This window comes from Oreochromis aureus, linkage group 3 (genome assembly GCF_013358895.1).
Source record: "Oreochromis aureus strain Israel breed Guangdong linkage group 3, ZZ_aureus, whole genome shotgun sequence".
Lineage (NCBI taxonomy): Eukaryota > Metazoa > Chordata > Actinopteri > Cichliformes > Cichlidae > Oreochromis > Oreochromis aureus.
In genome coordinates, this window is record NC_052944.1 from 91,131,127 (window position 1) to 91,150,675 (window position 19,549).

At 38.3% G+C, this 19,549-nt stretch overlaps 2 protein-coding genes and 1 long non-coding RNA gene across 3 annotated transcripts; 2 read left to right on the forward strand and 1 right to left on the reverse strand.

Moving 5' to 3' along the window:
- Positions 1–938: 938 nt before the first annotated feature.
- Positions 939–1,929, forward strand: LOC120439224. The gene is made up of 2 exons (XR_005612473.1): positions 939–1,133; positions 1,361–1,929. It is a non-coding gene; the product is annotated as an uncharacterized LOC120439224 (long non-coding RNA).
- Positions 1,930–9,288: 7,359 nt separating this feature from the next.
- LOC116327819 (interferon-induced protein 44-like) lies at positions 9,289–12,872 on the reverse strand. Its single transcript, XM_039609623.1, has 10 exons — positions 12,832–12,872; positions 12,407–12,442; positions 12,265–12,306; positions 12,133–12,150; positions 11,971–12,004; positions 10,877–11,078; positions 10,541–10,690; positions 10,139–10,307; positions 9,728–9,828; positions 9,289–9,642 (listed from the first exon to the last, which is right to left on the reverse strand). Exons 2-10 carry the CDS (start codon positions 12,432–12,434, stop codon positions 9,478–9,480), a joined length of 909 nt encoding a protein of 302 aa, XP_039465557.1. The 5' UTR covers positions 12,435–12,442; positions 12,832–12,872; the 3' UTR covers positions 9,289–9,477.
- A 549-nt stretch (positions 12,873–13,421) lies between these two features.
- On the forward strand, positions 13,422–18,685 carry LOC120439272. Its single transcript, XM_039610083.1, has 7 exons — positions 13,422–13,446; positions 13,812–13,843; positions 14,370–14,416; positions 15,682–15,727; positions 16,036–16,137; positions 17,731–17,925; positions 18,145–18,685. Exons 2-7 carry the CDS (start codon positions 13,828–13,830, stop codon positions 18,465–18,467), a joined length of 729 nt encoding a protein of 242 aa, XP_039466017.1. The 5' UTR covers positions 13,422–13,446; positions 13,812–13,827; the 3' UTR covers positions 18,468–18,685.
- Positions 18,686–19,549: the final 864 nt, after the last annotated feature.

A 19,549-nucleotide genomic window follows, 5' to 3' on the forward strand; every position in this document is an offset into this window, starting at 1 on the left:
GATCAAAGACATTCCTTTGTCTCTGACCACCTCTCCAGCCACTCTGTGCTGGGGGAGGTTTTATTGTAAGTACATCCTATCTGAAAGACCTGATTCTTGTGTTGTAAGCTTCCTGCTTTTATGACCTTTGGTGAGCAGGAGATCACACACACACACACACACACACACACACACACACACACACACACACACACACACACACACAGTGTGCCTTGTTTTTTGTAACCAAGGAGGGTTTACGGTGGGAGGTGCTTGTGTTGTGTAAACTGTAACTGTCACGGGAATAAAAGGCTACGAGGCTGCTCTAGTTGGGCTGGAGAAAGGTGAGGAGCGTTAAGCTCCACAGCCTGGTTCCGATCAGCCTTTCGTCACTAGCGAATAAAAGACCGGTTGAAGATGTTCTGTCTTGTTTTTGTTCTTCATGAGGAATAGGTCTCTAAACTAGCGGGGCCTGTGGAAGAGCAGACTCAACAGACAATGTTGTGCATAATAGCAAAAGATACAAATTTAAAAAGTAAAAGTACCCGGTCTGACCTGGGTCCTGGAGAAAATTCCAACCCAAAAGAAGACCCTAGCACAAACATTTTTGCTTGCTGCTGTATCGTGTCATTTCTTTAATGAGAAAAACTTGCCGTGGGAAAGACTCCTCTACATGACACTGACAGTAAAACAAAATAATTGGTGGATTAACAGTGCTTCCAGAGTTTTTTCCATTGGAAGTTTCAACCTCTTACCAATGCCACTCTTTTTCTTTTTACAAATCACACCACACTGTGTACCACAGTATGCATTACTTCATTACATGATAAATACAACCTTGTTTCTTATCAAGAAGACAAAATTTGCCAGTTAGTCGTGTGTCAGAGTGAGCATTCAATCAAACTTAAAAAAAACAGACCTTTTCTGTTAAGTTATTCCTCTTTTCAAAATGTGTGCAGATGCAGTAAATATCTACACTTACTGTACAGCTGAGACCTTCGGGGCCGACAAAGATGTGCTGTACCAAGTAAACTTGTCTCAACAGCTACTGGTGGAGAGCACAGACCTACAGGAATGCAACACTGTCATTGTTTTCTGCCCAATCAACTCTCGTGTTAGGTCAGATGTGAAGGCAGCCATGGCTAAAGCACCAGGTACTATAAAGCTTCGTCACAGTAATATGAAGTGTGTTCAGTTTTCCATAATTTCTCTTTTACTTTACTCACTATCAATATGCTTATTAATATTTTACTTCAGTTTTGCAGATAATCATTGAAACATCTTTTCTTATGGTTTCAGCCCTCTATCCATTCAAAACAGTAACAATGCAATGGCTTTGTATTTGATTTTATTTATTTAGTGTTTTTTCTGCTGTGTGCAGGTAATAAAGACATCATCCTGGTTGTGATGCACCATACCCGAAAGACAAACTACTCAACAAGTGGGACAGAGTGGTCTCAAATATTTCCAAATGTAATCCTGCATGTTGATGTTCTCTTTCATGAGACTGAGAGAGGATTACTGAGATGTCCAAAGAATGAACAGGCAATCTGTCAGATACAACAACAACTACAGAAACACAATGATATTAGCGAACCAACCAACACTGTGGGAGAACAGAGTCATTTGGCCCTGCCCCAAAGTCAGACTTCATTAGGGCCAAAGATGCAGGGATCTAACATTGCAGATCGTCACTGTCTGATTTTGTAGTAAGATTGCTCGGACACTGACAATGACAGAAACTGTGTTTAATTGAGAATAATTTCAGCTGAGATTTAAACTTTGCATGAAAAAGGATAAACCTAAATAGTCTAAATGAACAACATAATGCTTATTACAATGTTGAATCTTTACAACATGAGATTTAATGTCACAACCAAACAAATGAAAATGCTGATACTATAAGTGTTCATATCAAAAAGAATGATTGAATAAACTCTCGTGATAATATGAGTCCTCAGTTTCCTTTGTTGTAACACTTTATTTTAGCAGACCTATTTTGCACTTTTATGCTGTCTATAGAAAAAGATTGCATGGTTTACGGCAGAAAGTAGCATAGTTGTACACAGCTCTAACACATTTTACAAATGTTTAAGGTCTTTTTAATGAATGATAATGAAACAAAAGTCTATATGAACATCAAGGAATTCTTCAGATGTTATTGATTTTGTTTGTCAATAAATTCTTTGACTATTAATTCGGGCCCAGGGCCACCAAAAGCCCCTCCCTGTTCATGACAGTTTTCAGGACCCAGCCTGCCCCCTGCCACCTCCCAGCCATGGGTTTTAGGGATCCTTCTTGGGGTCCCCAGGGGTGTGGTGGGAGGTCCTTGGGGCAGACCCTTGTGCCGTATCCACCATCCTGCGTCAGCCGGCAGTGATGGGGTAAGCCAGCCCTTATGTGGTGTCAGATCCTTAACATAGGGAGGTTCTGGAAGCAGAGATGATCTCTGTTGTCCTCGCAAAGAAGACCCACAATGAGCGGGTAGGGTTGTACTCAAGTTATCTCATCTAAGTAAATTCAGACGTAAAAAATAGTTAAATAAACTGTTTTACCAGTTGTTCTATTCTTTAATCTAAAAAACCCACCTGATATTAGAGCTGCCGGGAGAAAGAAGTGTTGACTCATATTAGCTCAAGACAAAAACTTGTGAGATGATAAAGTGACATCCCTATAGAACGAAAAACATATTTTTTCAATAATTGTGATACAAAGAATTTTTTTTTTGGGGGGGTTGTTTTTTTCCAGTGTGCCTGAACTCTAAACCTTTAAAGTTTCATATCTATAAATATAAACACAAAAATATCTGAAAGCATTTTGAACCTGACTGGATGCCGTCCGAGCAGGTTCAGTATGCTCCATCGTCTAGACCAGGGGTAGGCAACCTTTCTGATGGCGAGTGCCATTTAAAATTTCCTCAGAAGTCAGTGTGCCATATGATTGCATTAGCAATAAATTTAATAACGCTCTATATGAACAGTTACACATTATATAGAACCACTTTATAGAATTATATTTGTTTGCAAATGTTGGCAGCTATCAGCGAATAGTTATCAGCTATTTTGAAACAAAAAAAATACACTTTTTATCCATAACAAGAACTCCATAACAGCAAATGGACTGTACAACAGAAAATACAAATGCTATTTATGGTCTCCTCACAACAATGATAAGAAAAATAAACTGGGCCAATATGGCATGTTTGTTAATAAAGAGACACACATGTTAATGTGATCTCTGGTCTCCCACTCAGAGACACAGGTCTCCGAGTGTCCAGCATTCAGACGGCTACCTGAGGACACTCATGTGAGAGAAAATCTGCTCACACAGATATGTAGAGCCAAATACTGTCAATAAGGCCTCTGCAGTGTTCTGAAGACAGTTAAACTTGTCAGGTAGTGATGTCCAGCAGGTGAAAATGCAAACTCCATGAACATGCACAGCTGTGGATTCCAGCTGCTTCGATGTCACATTAACTGGCATTAACTCGGCCAGTTAATGCGAGACAAATCTAGCTGCTCATTAAAGATTTCTGGTTTGATCAGAAAATAAAACATTGGTCCATACACCTGAAAGTCCCAAAAATACATTGTGTCTCGAGTCTATGGATGCATTTTGACTAAAGACCGGCCCCCCAGATATTAAAGCCATAAAGCCTTTGAATGAAAACAAACGCTGCTGTGACAGTGATGTACACTGTCTTGTTGGTATATGTATGATTTCTATTCATTTTACGTCAGATAAAAACTTTGGTTGTAAGCTTCAGATAATTATTTAATAACAGCCAGACATTTTAAATGAGAATAAGAAAGAAAAGTATTTCTTTGTGCCCCCCTTTCCCTGTTAATGTCCTACCTGGCCCCCCTGGCAAAACTTTGCTAGATCCGCCCCTGCACAGTTACCAGCTGTCAGCTACATAGAAAAGGATCCTGGTGTTATTTGTCTCTCAGAAACAGTTCATAACTTCCCTCCAACTCATTCATCTCATCTAAAAGGTAAACCTGTTTCTCCATCACCTGTTCAGCTCTGATGATTCAGTAAGGACATCTCCTGGTTTCATCTTCATGTTTCCCTCTCACCAGATAACCAAACCAATATCATGACCAGCAGCTTTACAGCTGTGGCTCCAGCAAACCTCAGCTGATACTAGAAATTAATATTAAATAAATTCTAACAACAGCTGATCAAGATTAAACGTGCTGCTGTTGTTTAGCGCGACATCCGGCGGTTTCCTCTTTCTGGCGCAAAGTGGGCGATAAATAAACAAGAGAGAAAAACTGATCAGCTGATCATTGATCAGTTTCATGATTGAAGTAACAACAGGAGAGAGAGGGGGGAGAATGAGAGAAGAAGAAGATGCAGCTGTGCAGCAAAGACACAGAATAAATCCAGCTGTGTGTCTTTTTCCATCCTGGCTGAAGTACGGGACAAACTGTGTTCCTTCTCAGCTCAACACGAAACGCGTAATAATTTCTCTGAATACCGGACGATTCCGTTTGTACGGGACGGTTGGCAACTCTACTAACTAACCTTATGAATAAAATAAAGTTCACTATTAATAAAATCATAGCACCCGCCCAGCAGTATATAAATTCCGTCATGCTAGCTAGCACGCAGTAGCCTATGAGTTATTGTAACGGACTGTAAAACGTCAGCACAACAAAAATAAACTCCACCTAAACTTGGTTTATATCTGACCCAGATAGACTGCAGGTCATAACTTCTTACCTGAAGTTCAGTTCACCTGACGCTCCGACCGGCGGCTGCCTTGGGTCCCTCCTCCTCCTGCCTCCCTCATCCACCTGCTGGCCTCCACCACTTAATTTTACTGAATCTGTGGAAGCTACGCCATAGCCACCACCAAACAACTGAGTTATTTTTACACACCGACCAGCGTCTGGCCAATCCACCACCAAAAAAAAAAAAATCATCGGGCCACCGAGCAAATGCTCGATGGCCAGTCCAGCTATGGTCGTGCGTGCCATCAGTTAACCCTTCGCGTGCCAACGCTGGCACGCGTGCCTAGGGTTGCCGACCCCTGGTCTAGACTCTTCTCCTGCCTACATTTACTCTGGCAACAAATATTTTTATGTTTTGTATCTGTTTGTGCGTTGTGTCATTTTCTCTTGTGAAGATAGGTGAGATTTTTTTTCAGTTATGAGCTACTTTTATTTTCATTAATATAAAAACAGTTTAAGGCGAAATTATGCTTCACTTTCAATGAGGTCATTTAAAATACCTAATGACTTCTAGCTGTCAGAAATAACAATGAATTGCAAAATGATATAATTATTTATAAAACATTTATTAAGACACTAGCATGGAGCTCATATGTTAATCAATAAATATATAAATTTGCATCTAAAGACTTTATAATTTATTTAGAAAGAATACAATGATTTAGGGCTTTATCAAGAATAAATATTTATAAATGATCACTCATTTTAATGCTTTATAAATGATGAAATAAGATCTTAATAATAGCTTACTAAAGCTCAACAGTTCACACATCAAATAGAAACATGAATCACTTGTAATGATTAGAAACTTGATAGAATTTCAGATCTAGTTTGGGGAGTCATTCAGTGAGAAACAGTGAAATGATTTTCCATGTGAAAAGGTGGACAGCAGAAACAGAAAGAAACAGTGAGAACTAAAAGAGAAACAAAGAGCTTTGGAACAACGAGGCAGCAGGAGGACAGCTGCAGTTTAACAGCTTCAATTCACTGACAGGAAACAACATTAGAAACATCATCATCCTCAACTCATCTGCTCCACTGACACTGACACCTTCAACGGCAACACCTTCACTTTACCAACAGTGCAAATGAATGGAAACATCCTGTGAGTGAAAGTGTGTGTGAAGGTGTGTATGTGTGTGTTAGTATCAGGATCAGAGAATGACAGCTTTCCTCTGTTCCAGTCCAGATTCACTCTGATCCTCTGGAGCGTCTTCTGAACTGAGAGAGAAGCACAATTGCTTTTGTCTGTAGAGGTTCTTCAAACACACCCAGTCCCCACCATGTACTGTCTCCAACCTCAACATCCAGGCTGTGAGTCCCTGAGTTAAAGCCCTCAGAGCTCAGGACAGAGCAGGAATGATCAAACCTCTCTGGATTATCAGGAAGCTGCTGCCTCTCTCCTCCTCCTCTCACACTGGTCAGATCTTCAGACAAGATGAGGTTTGGATGAGCAGTGTTTGAGTCCAGGATGAGAGGAGTGTAGGAGACCATGTCCTTCATGTTGTTCCAGATGTGGAAGGTCAGGTTGCCCAGGTGTTTGGCCTGGTCTATCAGAGCTCCTGAGGGCAGCTGTGGATCATCCAGCAGGGGGCAGCGCTGGACTCTTTCCACTGCAGCCTTGTAGTTGTGCAGGAATGAGACGTCTTCAGCTCTCAGCTCCTCCTCTGTGGCTCTGACTGTGTCTGAAAGAGCTGCTATCTCTCTGCTCAGAGCCTCCATCTTCTCCTTCATCATCCCACTCTTCTGCTCCTCTTCCTCCCTCAGTGCAGCCAGCCTGGCCTCCTCTTCCTCTGCTAGAAACTGGTGAAGCTTCTTAAACTGCTCCTTAATCTGCCTCTCTGTGTGTCGGGCCTGGACCTTAATGTGTTCTGCTGTTTGATCAAACTTCACTTGAACTTCTTCACATAACTTTAACTTCTTTACTGTCATTGCACAGTCATACCTTGTACATTAGTACCACGGAAATGGTAATTAACCCACGTCGGCACCACACAAAACTAAACACAGCACAACACAGCAACTTAAAGTGGATTTTTGTAAAGTGCAAGAAAGGTATGAGTAAAAAAAGGTATCACTTAATTGATAAATAAAAAAATAATAATTGAATGTTCATTCCACATTATTATTATTATTATTATTATTATTATCATTATTACTATCATCATAATTGTTGTTGTTGTTACTGCCCCTCAAAATGTCCAAGGAGGTATCCAATCAGGTCAGCTGTTAGCTCTGATTAGGGCTATTGCCCTGTTGTAAAACCTGACCTTGACCAGCCAGAAAAAAAGAGAGTGTTGATGAATCATGTTTTCTTCTACATCAGGTGGAGACCAGGTGCACGTGTGTCACTTACCTGACACCAGTATGCACTATGGAAAGAAGGCAAAGCTGACAGAGGCAGTTTGTAGCTATGGGCAATTTTCTGCTGCTTTAACGTAGGTCCTGTGGTACATGTGTAGGTTATTTTGACACATACATAATTATTATTGCAGACCATGTACACACTTCATGGAAACAGAACTCACTGATGACTATAGCCTTTTTCAGCAGGATAATGCCCCTGCCTCAAAGTAAAAATGTTCGAGGAGCACAACAGTGAGCTTCGACTGATGACAAATTACTCAGGTCTTAGTCCAGTCAAGCATGAGTGGGATGTTCTGGTAAAACAAGTCTAAACCATGAAGGCTCCACAACGCAGCTTGCAAGAGTAGCTTGCACTGTCTCTGCGCACGGAAAATCTGCGTTGCGCACAAAAAAAAAAAAAAAAAAAAAAAAAATTGAAATGAAAATAAATATGTTAACAACTGTTTTGCAGTGTTAGTCAGTAAATGACTGGCTGCTCCATGTGGGATTAGAACGATGCCACCTTATCCCATAGTCCAGCCAATGATGCGATCCACATTCGTATATATGCAGCAAATCAACGAGGTTGTCAGGCTATGACAGCGTCCTTATGTGCCGACACCGGGGTTTTAGCTAGCAAAGCGGCGTGGCTGATGTGGAGTGAAGCCACGTTAATGACAACGTGTACAACCATTGGAGATGTGAGCAGGACAGACGGAACAATTGACGGAAAAAGTTTTGACTTCATACCAGTTTTTAAAGTGTGATGATAGGCCACGTAAAACCAGAGTTATGGTTAAAAAAATACAGATAAATATGCAATGTTTGTATTTTTCTCTGAATACAATCATTGTTTATATTTACTGCGGGAAGAAACGGTAAAAAGGGCGTTTTATAAGGAAAACGCTCAAAAGCACTCTCCGCCTTTGAGCTAACCCCCCCTCCCAGCCTTTCCTACTGGTGGAAAAATGTGCCATGTCAACCAATCAAGAAATGATATGGCAACATGGCATTTAGTTGTTTAGGAAGGGGGAAGTTTTAGGAGTGACGGCGGTGTTTTGAGATGTGAGAGATTTGTGACGTTTAGCTCAAATCTTGTGTAGTTAGTGTGTAGTGTAGTCAATAGTTTTGTTGTGTGTGTCAGAACAACGAGGCGACTGCTGAATGTTACAGGTGTTACAGGAGTGATACATCTCCTGTTGTCAGGCCTGCAGGTATCAGGCTGTTGTTCTCCTTTATCTCATAGTGGACAGAAATTATTTGTTGGAGTGGCACAAATAATTTGTGTGGCATCAGATTTGATGCAGAACACCTGATTGTTCTGTAAATAGTTTGAAATGTTTGTTTAAAAAACGCCTTGGCTGCATTTTAGGTAAACAGCTGCAAAAAATGTTGTTGTTTGCCAAACTGAGTTACTTTTTTGAAGAAGTACCTATATAATAAATTGCCCAACATTGGTCATTATATACTGTATTTTGCAGACAGAGAGTTACAGGACTCTCTCCCAGACCACAGACTCATAATACAAGTCAGAGCTTTTTAAAACAAATTTTGTGTTTTCAAAATTGGAGTTATTGGAGTTATTTTTACTTCTAATAGTGTTAACATACTACACAGGTCATGAACAAGATTTTTTTTTTAAATTTCATTGTAAGTGGGCTAAAGCAGGTAATTAAAAGTAGTCGAACATAAATGTAAATGCTGTAATTTGATTATTTTAATAAACCATGTAACTTGGATGGATTCGATGCTGGCGTGACCACAGTGCACACGTCTGCTGTTGCTCACAGTGGTTCAAGGGATCGCTCAGGGAGCTTGTGTGTTCGCTCAGACACATGAAAAATTAGAGGGAACATTGGCAGGTGGTCATAATGTTATGCCTGATCGTTGCATGTTCTTCACAGAAAATGAAAGAAAACTTATTCAGAAATATTTATTAATTGTATAATTTTTATTTGGGTAAACACTGAAAAGGGTACAACAGACCTAAACACCATACAAGGTTTAATGCAAATGTATGAGACATTTGTTTATCGTAAGTGCACATTTGAATTCTAACATGCAGAGTTGGGTGATGGCTACACAAGCTCATTTCTGGAGTACATGTGTGAAATTTATCTGCAAAGACAGTGACAACTTTATTTTATTTGATTATAAATGTTCTTCGATATATTTCTGTGATGTTAGTCGATATTAAGAAAGGAAAAGAGAGAGATGAAACTCATGTTTCTTTTCAGTTTAATCACACTCAGTCATATCAGCTTTCAGTAACAACTTCTTGAGTTTTATCTTATCTGGTAATTAACATCAGTCTGTGTGGAAAAAGTGACTCTTTACTGTACTGGGATTATGTATTATTCATCGAGTGTATTACATCAGTGTGTATGTCTGAAACTGTCAGGAATGTGTCAGTTTATAATTTAGAGTCAATGAAGTCTTCTCCCAGGTCAATCATCATTCTCAGAGCGCTCAGGATCAAAGTGTCGACGTCGTCATTCAGTTGTGTTTCTTCACTGTAGTTCTTCACAGGAAGGATGAAGTTAAGCGGGATCCCCAGTTTTGAGCTCAGATCTCCCATCTGATTTTTTATAGAAACAATAAATTACTTTAAGATCTGAGTTCAGGTATGTTTGCAATGTTTAATTTTTCCAGCCAAAATTCACCTTTCTCTTCACGAGCTTGCTTTTGTATACATTCTTTAAGTCCTTTTCAGTTTCAGGACAGGCCTCATCAAATTTGGTAAGAAGAGCTAACTGGGGAATACCTGGCAACATGAGATGTTTTATGATTAACTTCACAGGAATTTTTACTATGCATACAATTTGCACAACAACAACAACAATAGTGTTTCACTCTGATTTTCTGTCAGCAGAGACTGTGTCCATATTTAACCAGGTATAGTTATAAATTTTTTGTTATCAGAAATTTTAAGACAACCAAGTCTAATGCAGAACGTCAGCCATGTTTTTCATGCACATGCATTTGTTTACTTTTACAAGTAAAGTGTTAGAATAAATAGTCAAGATGTTCTTTAAATGCACTGTAAGTCTGTTACACACTCAGTCCCCTCTTACCCAAGTCGCTGGCTGCCTCTCTGATGGCTTTCATCTTCTGTAACACTGAGCTGTTAATTTCTGTCGTGTTACCAGAGTAGACACAAACCAGAACATGAACTCTGTCCTCTGGAGAAGGTGAAGGGTTGTAGCCAGGATCAGAAGTGGACAATGGAGACGCAGGGTTGAACTGCAATATGTTACAAAAATCCAAAGCAGTGAACCCACACTCATTGTATACGATAACAAGAATCTCAATAATAACATGAATGAAAAAGACTGTGCATGTCTGTATTTTTTTTTTAAAAAAACTTGAATAAATTCATCAATATGTGATTTACTTTTTTTATCACAAAATAACTTGAAGAAAATTAGAGAGTTTTACTTAAAGAGTAAACAATGTTCATAGTTTGATGATTGTACCTTATAACCCTCCTTCACATGTCCCATCATGGCCAGTTTGATGTCTTCCACTCTCACTCCTCGTCCACTCCCTTCTTCCAAACCCATCAGGTCATTGAAGACAAATGGGTAAAACTGCCCTGCATCCTTCTTAATGTTGTGGGTTTCATACTGAAAGACCAAAAAAAAGTTTGCAAACAACTTGGGAGGAGATACGATTTGTTTTAAACATAATCAAAATGTTTTAATAACTTATTAAATCTTTAAAATGGTGTGTAGGCTAATATTTTACTATCAGTTACAGTTTCACTTGTTACATTTCCAGACATCGAGTCAGTGTAAATAAAAAGAAATTACTTTTTTGGTGAAACTTCCTTCCTCCTCGTTTGTTGCGTTGGTCAAAGCTGGACAGGTTATTCTTCTCCGTAAGACATTGCTGACAGAATTGATGAAGCTGGACTTCCCAGCACCGACTGGGCCATAGAGCAAAACTCTGACATGTCTCACTTGGTCATTTTGAAGCTGAAAATTCTTCACATACTGCAAATCTGCCTGGTTCCTGTAAAATGGGGTTAAAACAAATTTAATATATTGTAGATGTAGTTTTAACATGACTAACGGTGTGAAATCATCCTGATACTTTTTACTACTTTTTTACTTTTTAAAGGAAAGCATTTAATTAAAAAAAGAGGTCAGTGCAGCAGTTAGATTAAAAACACGAGGACATCATAACATGGAAACACATTTGTGGAAAGGTCCTCATTTATGTCTCTGAAATGTAGATAAAATGTAAAATGTAAATGTAGATGACTCCTCCCTCCTGTCTTCATCATTAATGATCTAGTCCAGTATTTACTTGGGCGTTACTTAGCCAATTAACCAATAACAAACTGTTATATGTCAGCTGGTTTATCTATGAAGTTTGCTTAATTTGAATTTTTTTTATATTTCCTGTATTTTATTTAAGCACAGTTCTACAATCTTTTACTATGGCCCTGATGAAGGCCATCCGCTGAAATGGAGTTCCTGCATTGTGATTTCTTCATCCTCTCCACTTGGAAGTAGCTGAAGTTGTGCCAGAGATTTTTGCTGTTTTTTAAACACAGCTGTTAAATTAGCAAAATGCTAGTTTTAGCATGTTTCCTGTGACCTGTGATAATGTCTGTTATCAGAATAGCATGATAACATTTTCTGAATGGCATATCATCAGGAATCATCAGATTTCCAATGCAAACTAAATACTGACCATTGATGGAGCTATTTTGAAAAAGATAGACAATTATAGAAGCCACAGTAATTAATCCTGAGGAAAACATGCGTATTGGAAGTTGTCCATTTAATAAAGCCTGCATAGAAGCGTTGAGCAAGAGCAGTAGCATGTGAGGCATGCTAAAATCCAGTCAGAAGCTGGTTTCCAGTCCTGTTCACAAGACTGGAAACTGTAGATTTACCCCCAAGATACTTGTCTCCATGGAGTTTTCAAAGCTGTAAATGAAATTAAAAGGCATTTTAGAAAGTGAAATAGATGGAACTGTATTTGTAAACAGGAGAAAACAGTTTTGTTCAAAATAATCTGTGAATAACAGTAACCAATGTTCTAAAATGAAACTTACTAGGAGAAGGTGGAGGTGCTACAAGATCAAATTAAAAACACAAACAACATGAAACATATTAGACAGTTATGTGCACAAACATGTGCAAATAATTTGCAGAAATTGCGTTATTAAATTCATGAAATAACTTACTAGGAGGACGTGGTGGAGCTGGAGGTGCTACTGGGAATATAACTGCAACAAACAAATAAGATTTAAGTTGCATTGATTTCTAATAAGCAGCTCTTGCCTTATCCTGCAACAGAGAACAATGTCTTCACTATATGTTACTTACATTTAGGAGAAGAAGAGGTATGCCCCATGGCGAAAACTGAAGAAGTAAAAATAAATTTGATATTAATCAATAACACATAAAACATTTCACTGATCACCCCCCACCTCCAAAAAGAAAAAGTTTATGGAATAATTATAACCTTAAACTAAATGAGTTCTGATCTTGAACATAAAACCAAAGCACAAATATTGTCTTCTACTTTAAATTAATGAAGGGAAGGAGGGAAAAATACAACTCTGTTACATTTACTGAGTTCAACAGCAAGTTTTAGATTATTTGACAATGACTTGCTTCTCTAATATATTTTGCAGCATGTGGTCTGCAGACTGAACTTTCCACACATAATAAAACATAATAAAATTGAATTGTATGAATCACTAAGGCTCATTTTCAACCTGCTAACAAACATGGTAAAGACATCTTACCTGTATTGTGATGCAGCTGCAGAGGCAAAGATCAAATGAAGCTGTTGAAGGAAACACAGTTGCTCTTATATAGATGAATCTCATTCACTTTCACTTTCCTTATGATAAACCATGACTGGTTTAAAAAACCCATTTCTGGGAAGCAATTTACCTGATGCTTTGCTTTCCTGACACTTTTTGATCCAAACCTCATCTGACTTTTCCCTTACATGACTTTGCAATTATTAGAAAAGATCAAATGGACATATGTATTTATCTTTCAAAATGTGAAACTCAGATTCTTTATAAGTGTTTGCAGGCTATAATTAATCATTACTGATGAACACAGCAAATGAAAATGCCTGTTCACATATATTTATATTGTTTTATCTCTGAAACCAGCAGACTGCTCACTGATTGTTTTTCTGCAAAAAGTTGCCAATTTCTAAAACATTGATTTAGAGGCAATTTCCAAGACACGGGAGGCTGATTTCCTACAAACCACATGCTTTATCCTAAAAATAAAACTGAAAGTGGAAGTGGAAGTGGGCAGGCTACTCTATAAAAGACCAAGTGCTCTCTTTGAGCAGTTTCACTGCATCCTCCTCTCTGCAGCAGTCACAGCAGCAGCACAAGGTAGGAAGCCAGACTGATGTTGTTTTATATGTTTTGGTATTTTAATTTCATTTTTTATCTGTTTGGTTGGTTTTGTTTTCTAGTTTGCATTTTCTGATGTTTGAGAACATGGATTACACAGAACAGTTTGTTAGCTGGAGACAGATATCACTTTGCTTTTTTTCCTTTTTCTTTTCTTTTTTTTTTTTGCTTACACTATTAAACCTGAGTGTATTAACTGCTGCATTGCTGACTTTACCCTGTAATAGAATGATGATCTGTCCAAGGTTTAACCCGTTGTACACTATGTCAGGATATACCTAACATAGTGGACTTGGACATCTGTTACCTTTTGCTTCTTATTTTTATATCTTTCTTTCTTTCAGGTCTTCAGATTTGATCATGGAAAAATCTAAAAGTAAGTGACAAATTGTTTAATGCAGATATCCAACTTAGTCACCACAGTCTTCTTGTTCATGGCATTGATATAATTCTTATAATAATGATACCTCAATAATACCTCATTTTTATTATAGTGCTGAGTCATTATTAAAGTGCTGACGTTATGCCTGCTGCCTCGCCTCTGTCAGTGCGCCCCAGGGCAGCTGTGGCTACAGTGTAGCTTGCTATCACCAGTGTCTGAATGGGTGAATGACTGAATGTGTAAAGCGCTATACAAATACAGGCCATTTACCATTTACCATGCTGTGCAGAGTCAGTATTATTATTTCACATTTAACTCCCTCACTCAAAAAATGTTTTACACATTATGTTTCCGTACACTACACACACAATCATAGCACTGGAGTTGTATAAGTGGAAAAGGCCATATAAATCTCAGCTAACTCCTCTTTTGTTTACTTTGTGTGAAATATAATACAAGTCAAAATGATATAGCAATTTTTAACAACACTCCTTGACTTCTTAAATATATTTTTCCCCAGATCCATCACCCACTTCGCCTTCAGCTGCTCCAACGCCACAAGTACAGGTTAGCGAACCTCCTTGGTCCCTCATATTAGAACTAACATAGAACATACACACGCAGACGTCACTTTATAACAGGAGCCATCATGACAGAGCTAAGAAAAACACTTTGTCTTGAATTTTAAGGAGAGCAATGTGCAGTACTTTGGCCATGAATATGCAAGGTTTATGGATCAAGATTTTTGGGTAACACTTTATTAGAACTACAATGAGCTATCAAAAATTGTAACGTTATTAGAAAATACATAGCTCATCAGGGATGTTAAGGAGTTTGGAATTTCATAATTCATTCTTCTAGTTCAACTTCCTTCTGGTTTGTAGTTTTAGCTAGCTTTAGATAAACTATATATAGGCAACTGGAAATAGATCAGATTGATGCTGACTTGCCTATCAGCATCAAATCAGATCTATTTACAAAATTAAACAAAGAAGTGTACGTTGTCCAGCTTTGGGCTTTCACACAGGTGTGTTCAGGTGGAATTAAACCTGAAACCCTGCCAGCACATTAATTCTATTATTATTAATGCTCAGTTGCCACGATAAGCACAAAACTCTCAAAATGGAATGCTGTAGCATGAATATATAGATTCATGCTAAGTTTTTTAAGCTTATATTAGTTTGATATACATATACATACAAATCTGTAATAAAATATCTATTAATAAATACCAATATTTACTGATGTAGTACAAATACTTTTTAAATCATGTGATTTGATAGAAGTGAAGACTTTTAGCTTTAAGTAAAGGGCTATAACAGAAATATTGAAGTAACTATTTAGAAATCACAGACTCTTTTAGCTCATGCAGCCAAAGACCCTGTGGACTCATGGCATGGAGAAATGTCTCTTCATCCCTCGATATTTTACAAGAATTGTTTGTCCAGTTTATTGGTCAGAATTTGATCAAACATACAGACAATGATCACCAAACGGGTCTTCACCTAAACTGTCCTCAACTCATGTTCATAGTCACATGTGTCATTTTGCAGGCAGTAACCATTTGGTTTTAGCTGTTGAGTTTCCAGAAGGTTAACAAACAAACTGACGGATTCACATGTAAACTGATTAGGTTAGTGTTATTCATAACAGACAGACCATGGCAAAGTTAGTCTCAACTCTAAATTATTATTCACTTCATTAAAAACAACAAAAACAAAGCTGTTATTCTGTTAAGCAACTCAAAGCACCAAATCAACAGTAGGTTCACAAACTTTTTTGAGATAGAAGTTCCTATCTGAAAAAATCAATTTGTCTACAATTTCTTTCAGAGGCTGTACGAACTCATTGAAAAGCTTCCAGACAACTACAGGAAGGGTATGTACCAACTTCTTAGTGGGTAATGTATTGCCATTTCTAAATAAAATTATGAAAAGTTTTCTTCTCTGCCGCGTGCCCTGTTGGTCAGTATATTCTGCATCATTTCATGTCATATTTTAATCGGCTGGTTTGTCCGTGTAACTGTAACACTGTGAGAATTTGCTGATGAGTTTCTGACACAGAAAGCCTTCACTTTCCAAAGCTCCATCAGTAATGCCTCCTGGTATTGCTTATCTTGGTCAAACAATTTCAGCTGAACACCACACACTGTAATGCAGCCTTAAAATCCCTTTTTATCTTTTTAGCTGCTACAACTTTGTGGGAGGCCTATCACCGGCGCCATACAAACAACAGAGTCAACGAATTCTTCAAATACTTGGAAGAATGCGTGAAGCACCCTCATACAGGTTTGTTTGGGGTGGCTGTGGCTCAGGTGGTAGAGCAAATCAGCTACTGATTGGAAGGTTTGTGGTTCAATCCTTGGCTTCCCCAGTCTAAATGCCAAATATCCTTTAGTTTGCACTTGAGTTTAGTGCTTGTGTGATTGGCTGAATGAGACATGTTGTATACAGTGCTTAAGGACTCCGGGAGAGTAGAAAAGCACTATATAAGAATCAATCCATTTACCATACAGGTTTGTGTATGCACAGTTTTTACCTTTTCATTTTGGCATTTCAGTTCGCATACTCTCATATTACATTGCATATATTACCTGATACTGTTAGACAAAGTTGGTAATAGTTGGTAATAGTAAAATGGGGACCCGTGTTTAGATGACTTTCATAAATATTCTCTACATGACACTGACAGTAGTACTAAATAATTAAATAACTGGTAGATTAACAGCAGAGATGGGCAGTAATGTGTTACAAGTAACGCTTACTGTATTCCGATTACTTTTTCAAGTATCGAGTAATGTAAGGGATTACTATTGCAAAAAAGTAATTCGATTACTGTTACTTACCCGTAAGCCCGCTGCATTACTGCGTTACTAAACCGTGATTTTGTTTGTGAGAGTGTCTCATGAAAATGACGTAAGCACGTGCGACATCCGTGGCAGCAAAAGATGTGTAGATCAACAATGCGACTATGACCATGTAGTGTTAAAGTCCTGGAAGTACTGACATTACTTCAAGTTTTATTCCGTAAAATGAGAAAAAAACATTAGTGTCCTCTCTACACTCTTCGTGGGAAGAAAACTTCTTTCTACTGCAAAAAATTAAACTTCAAATCTGAGCAGGCACCTAGCAAGCCACCACAAGAATGTGAAATTCGCAGAGAAACCCCCAGCTGTGTTGCTGTGTTTTACTTTCATCTATGTGAAAGAGTGAGTGTAAACACTAAAAATTATTTAATTTTATATGCTGGAATATGGAGAAAATGGGTTTAAATGTTAAAGAAATTTCTTCAAGTCAAAGACTGTTGCATATAATTCAATTTGTGCTTAATTTAATGTGCATAACATTAAAAGATTGAAACTAATAAAACCATTTTTAAAAAGACACTTTCATTTTACTCTCATTTTATCTGCTGGATTATGCAGAAAAAATAGAATTGGGCTAAAAGGTCTATTTCTTTATTATGTGTTCATGTTGTTTATCATGTTTTAAAAAGTAACTAACTAGTAACTAATTATTTTTGAAAAAAGTAATCAGTAAAGTAACGAGATTACTGTCTTGGAAAAGTAAAAAATAATTGGTAACTAATTATTTTTTTCAAGTAACATGACAAACACCGATTAACAGTGCTTCCAGAGTTTTTTCCATGGGAGGGACAAAGAAAAGTTTCAACCTCTTACCAATGCTGCTCTTTTCTTTCTTTTCTTTCTTTTTCTTTTCTGTGTATCACAGTATGCATTGCTTCATTACATGGTAAATACAACCTTGTTTCTTATCAAGAAGACAAAATTTGCCATTTAGTCATGTGTCAGAGAGAGCATCCATTCAACTTAACAGAAAAGCTTTAGGCCTTCCTTTTTCCTCTTTTTAAAATGTGTGCAGATGCAGTAAAGGTCCACATTTACTGTACAGCTGAGACCTTCGGGGCGGACAAAGATGTGCTGTACCAAGTAAACTTGTCTCAACAGCTACTGGTGGAGAGCACAGACCTACAGGAATGCAACACTGTCATTGTTTTCTGCCCAATCAACTCTCGTGTTAGGTCAGATGTGGAGGCAGCCATGGCTAAAGCACCAGGTACTATAAAGCTTGGTCACTGTAATATGAAGTGTGTTCAGTATTTTCTCTTTAACTTGACTGACTATCAATATGCTTATTGATATTTTAATTCAGTTTTGCAGATAATCATGGAAAAATCTTTTCTTATGGTTTCAGCCCTCTATCATTCAAAACAGTAACAATGCAATAGCTTTGTATTTGATTTTATTTATTTAGTGTTTTTTCTGCTGTGTGCAGGTAATAAAGACATCATCCTTGTTCTGATGCACCATACCCGAAAGACAAACTACTCAACAAGTGGTACAGAGTGGTCTCAAATATTTCCAAATGTAATCCTGCATATTGATGTTCTCTTTCATGAGACTGAGAGAGGATTACTGAGATGTCAAAATAATGTAAAGGCAATCTGTCAGATACAACAAAAACTACAGGACATTAGCAAACCAACCAACACTGTGGGAGCACTGGGTCTTTTGGCCCCGCCCCAAAGTGAGAGTTTGTTAATGGCACAGACTCATGAACCTAACACTGCAGATAGTGGAAAATGTCTGATTTCGTAATAAGACAGCTCGGACACTGACAATGAAAAAAACTGTTTAGTAGAGACTAGAACAACTAACGATTTACACTTTGCATGAAAAGGATAAGTCTAAATAATCTAAATGAACAACATATTACTTATTACAATGTTGAATCTTTACAATATGAGATTTAATGTCACAACCAAACAAATGAAAATGCTGATACTGTAAGTGTTCATATCAGAATGAATGATTAAATAAACTCACGTGATAATATGAGTCCTCAGTTTCCTTTGTGGTAACACTTTATTTTAGCAGACCTATTTTGCATTTGTATGCTGTCTATACAAAAATGTATGAAAACATGTATGATAATGAAACAAAAGTCTACATGAACATGAAGGAATACTTGAGATGTTATTGATTTTGTTTGTCAATAAATTCTTTGACATTTAATTCGGGTCCAGGGCCACCAAAAGCCCCTCCCAGTTCATGACAGTTTTCAGGACCCAGCCTGCACCCTGCTACCTCCCAGCCATGGGTTTTGGGGACTTCCAACTTCCAATCGAGGTTCCCCAGGGGTGTGGTGGGAGGTCCTTGGGGCAGACCTTTGGGTCGTATCCACCATGACCCAGTTCCTGCGTCAGCTGCCAGTGATGGAGTAAGCCAGCCCTTATGTGGTGTCAGATAGTTTACATAGGGAGGTTCTGGAAGCAGAGATGATCTCTGTTGTCCTCGCAAAGAAGACATCCCTATGTAAACAAACAAACAGGGGCAATTGTGGCTCAAGAGTTGGGAGTTCGCCTTGTAATCGGAAGGTTGCCGGTTCGAGCCCCAGCTTGGACAGTCTCGGTCGTTGTGTCCTTGGGCAAGACACTTCACCCGTTGCCTACTGGTGGTGGTCAGAGGGCCCGGTGGCGCCAGTGTCCAGCAGCCTCGCCTCTGTCAGTGCGCCCCAGGGTGGCTGTGGCTACTATGTAGCTTGCCATCACCAGTGTGTGAATGTGTGTGTGAATGGGTGGATGTCTGGATATGTAAAGCGCTTTGGGGTCCTTAGGGACTAGTAAAGCGCTATATAAATACAGGACATTTGCCATTTACCAAACATGTTTTTTATGCAA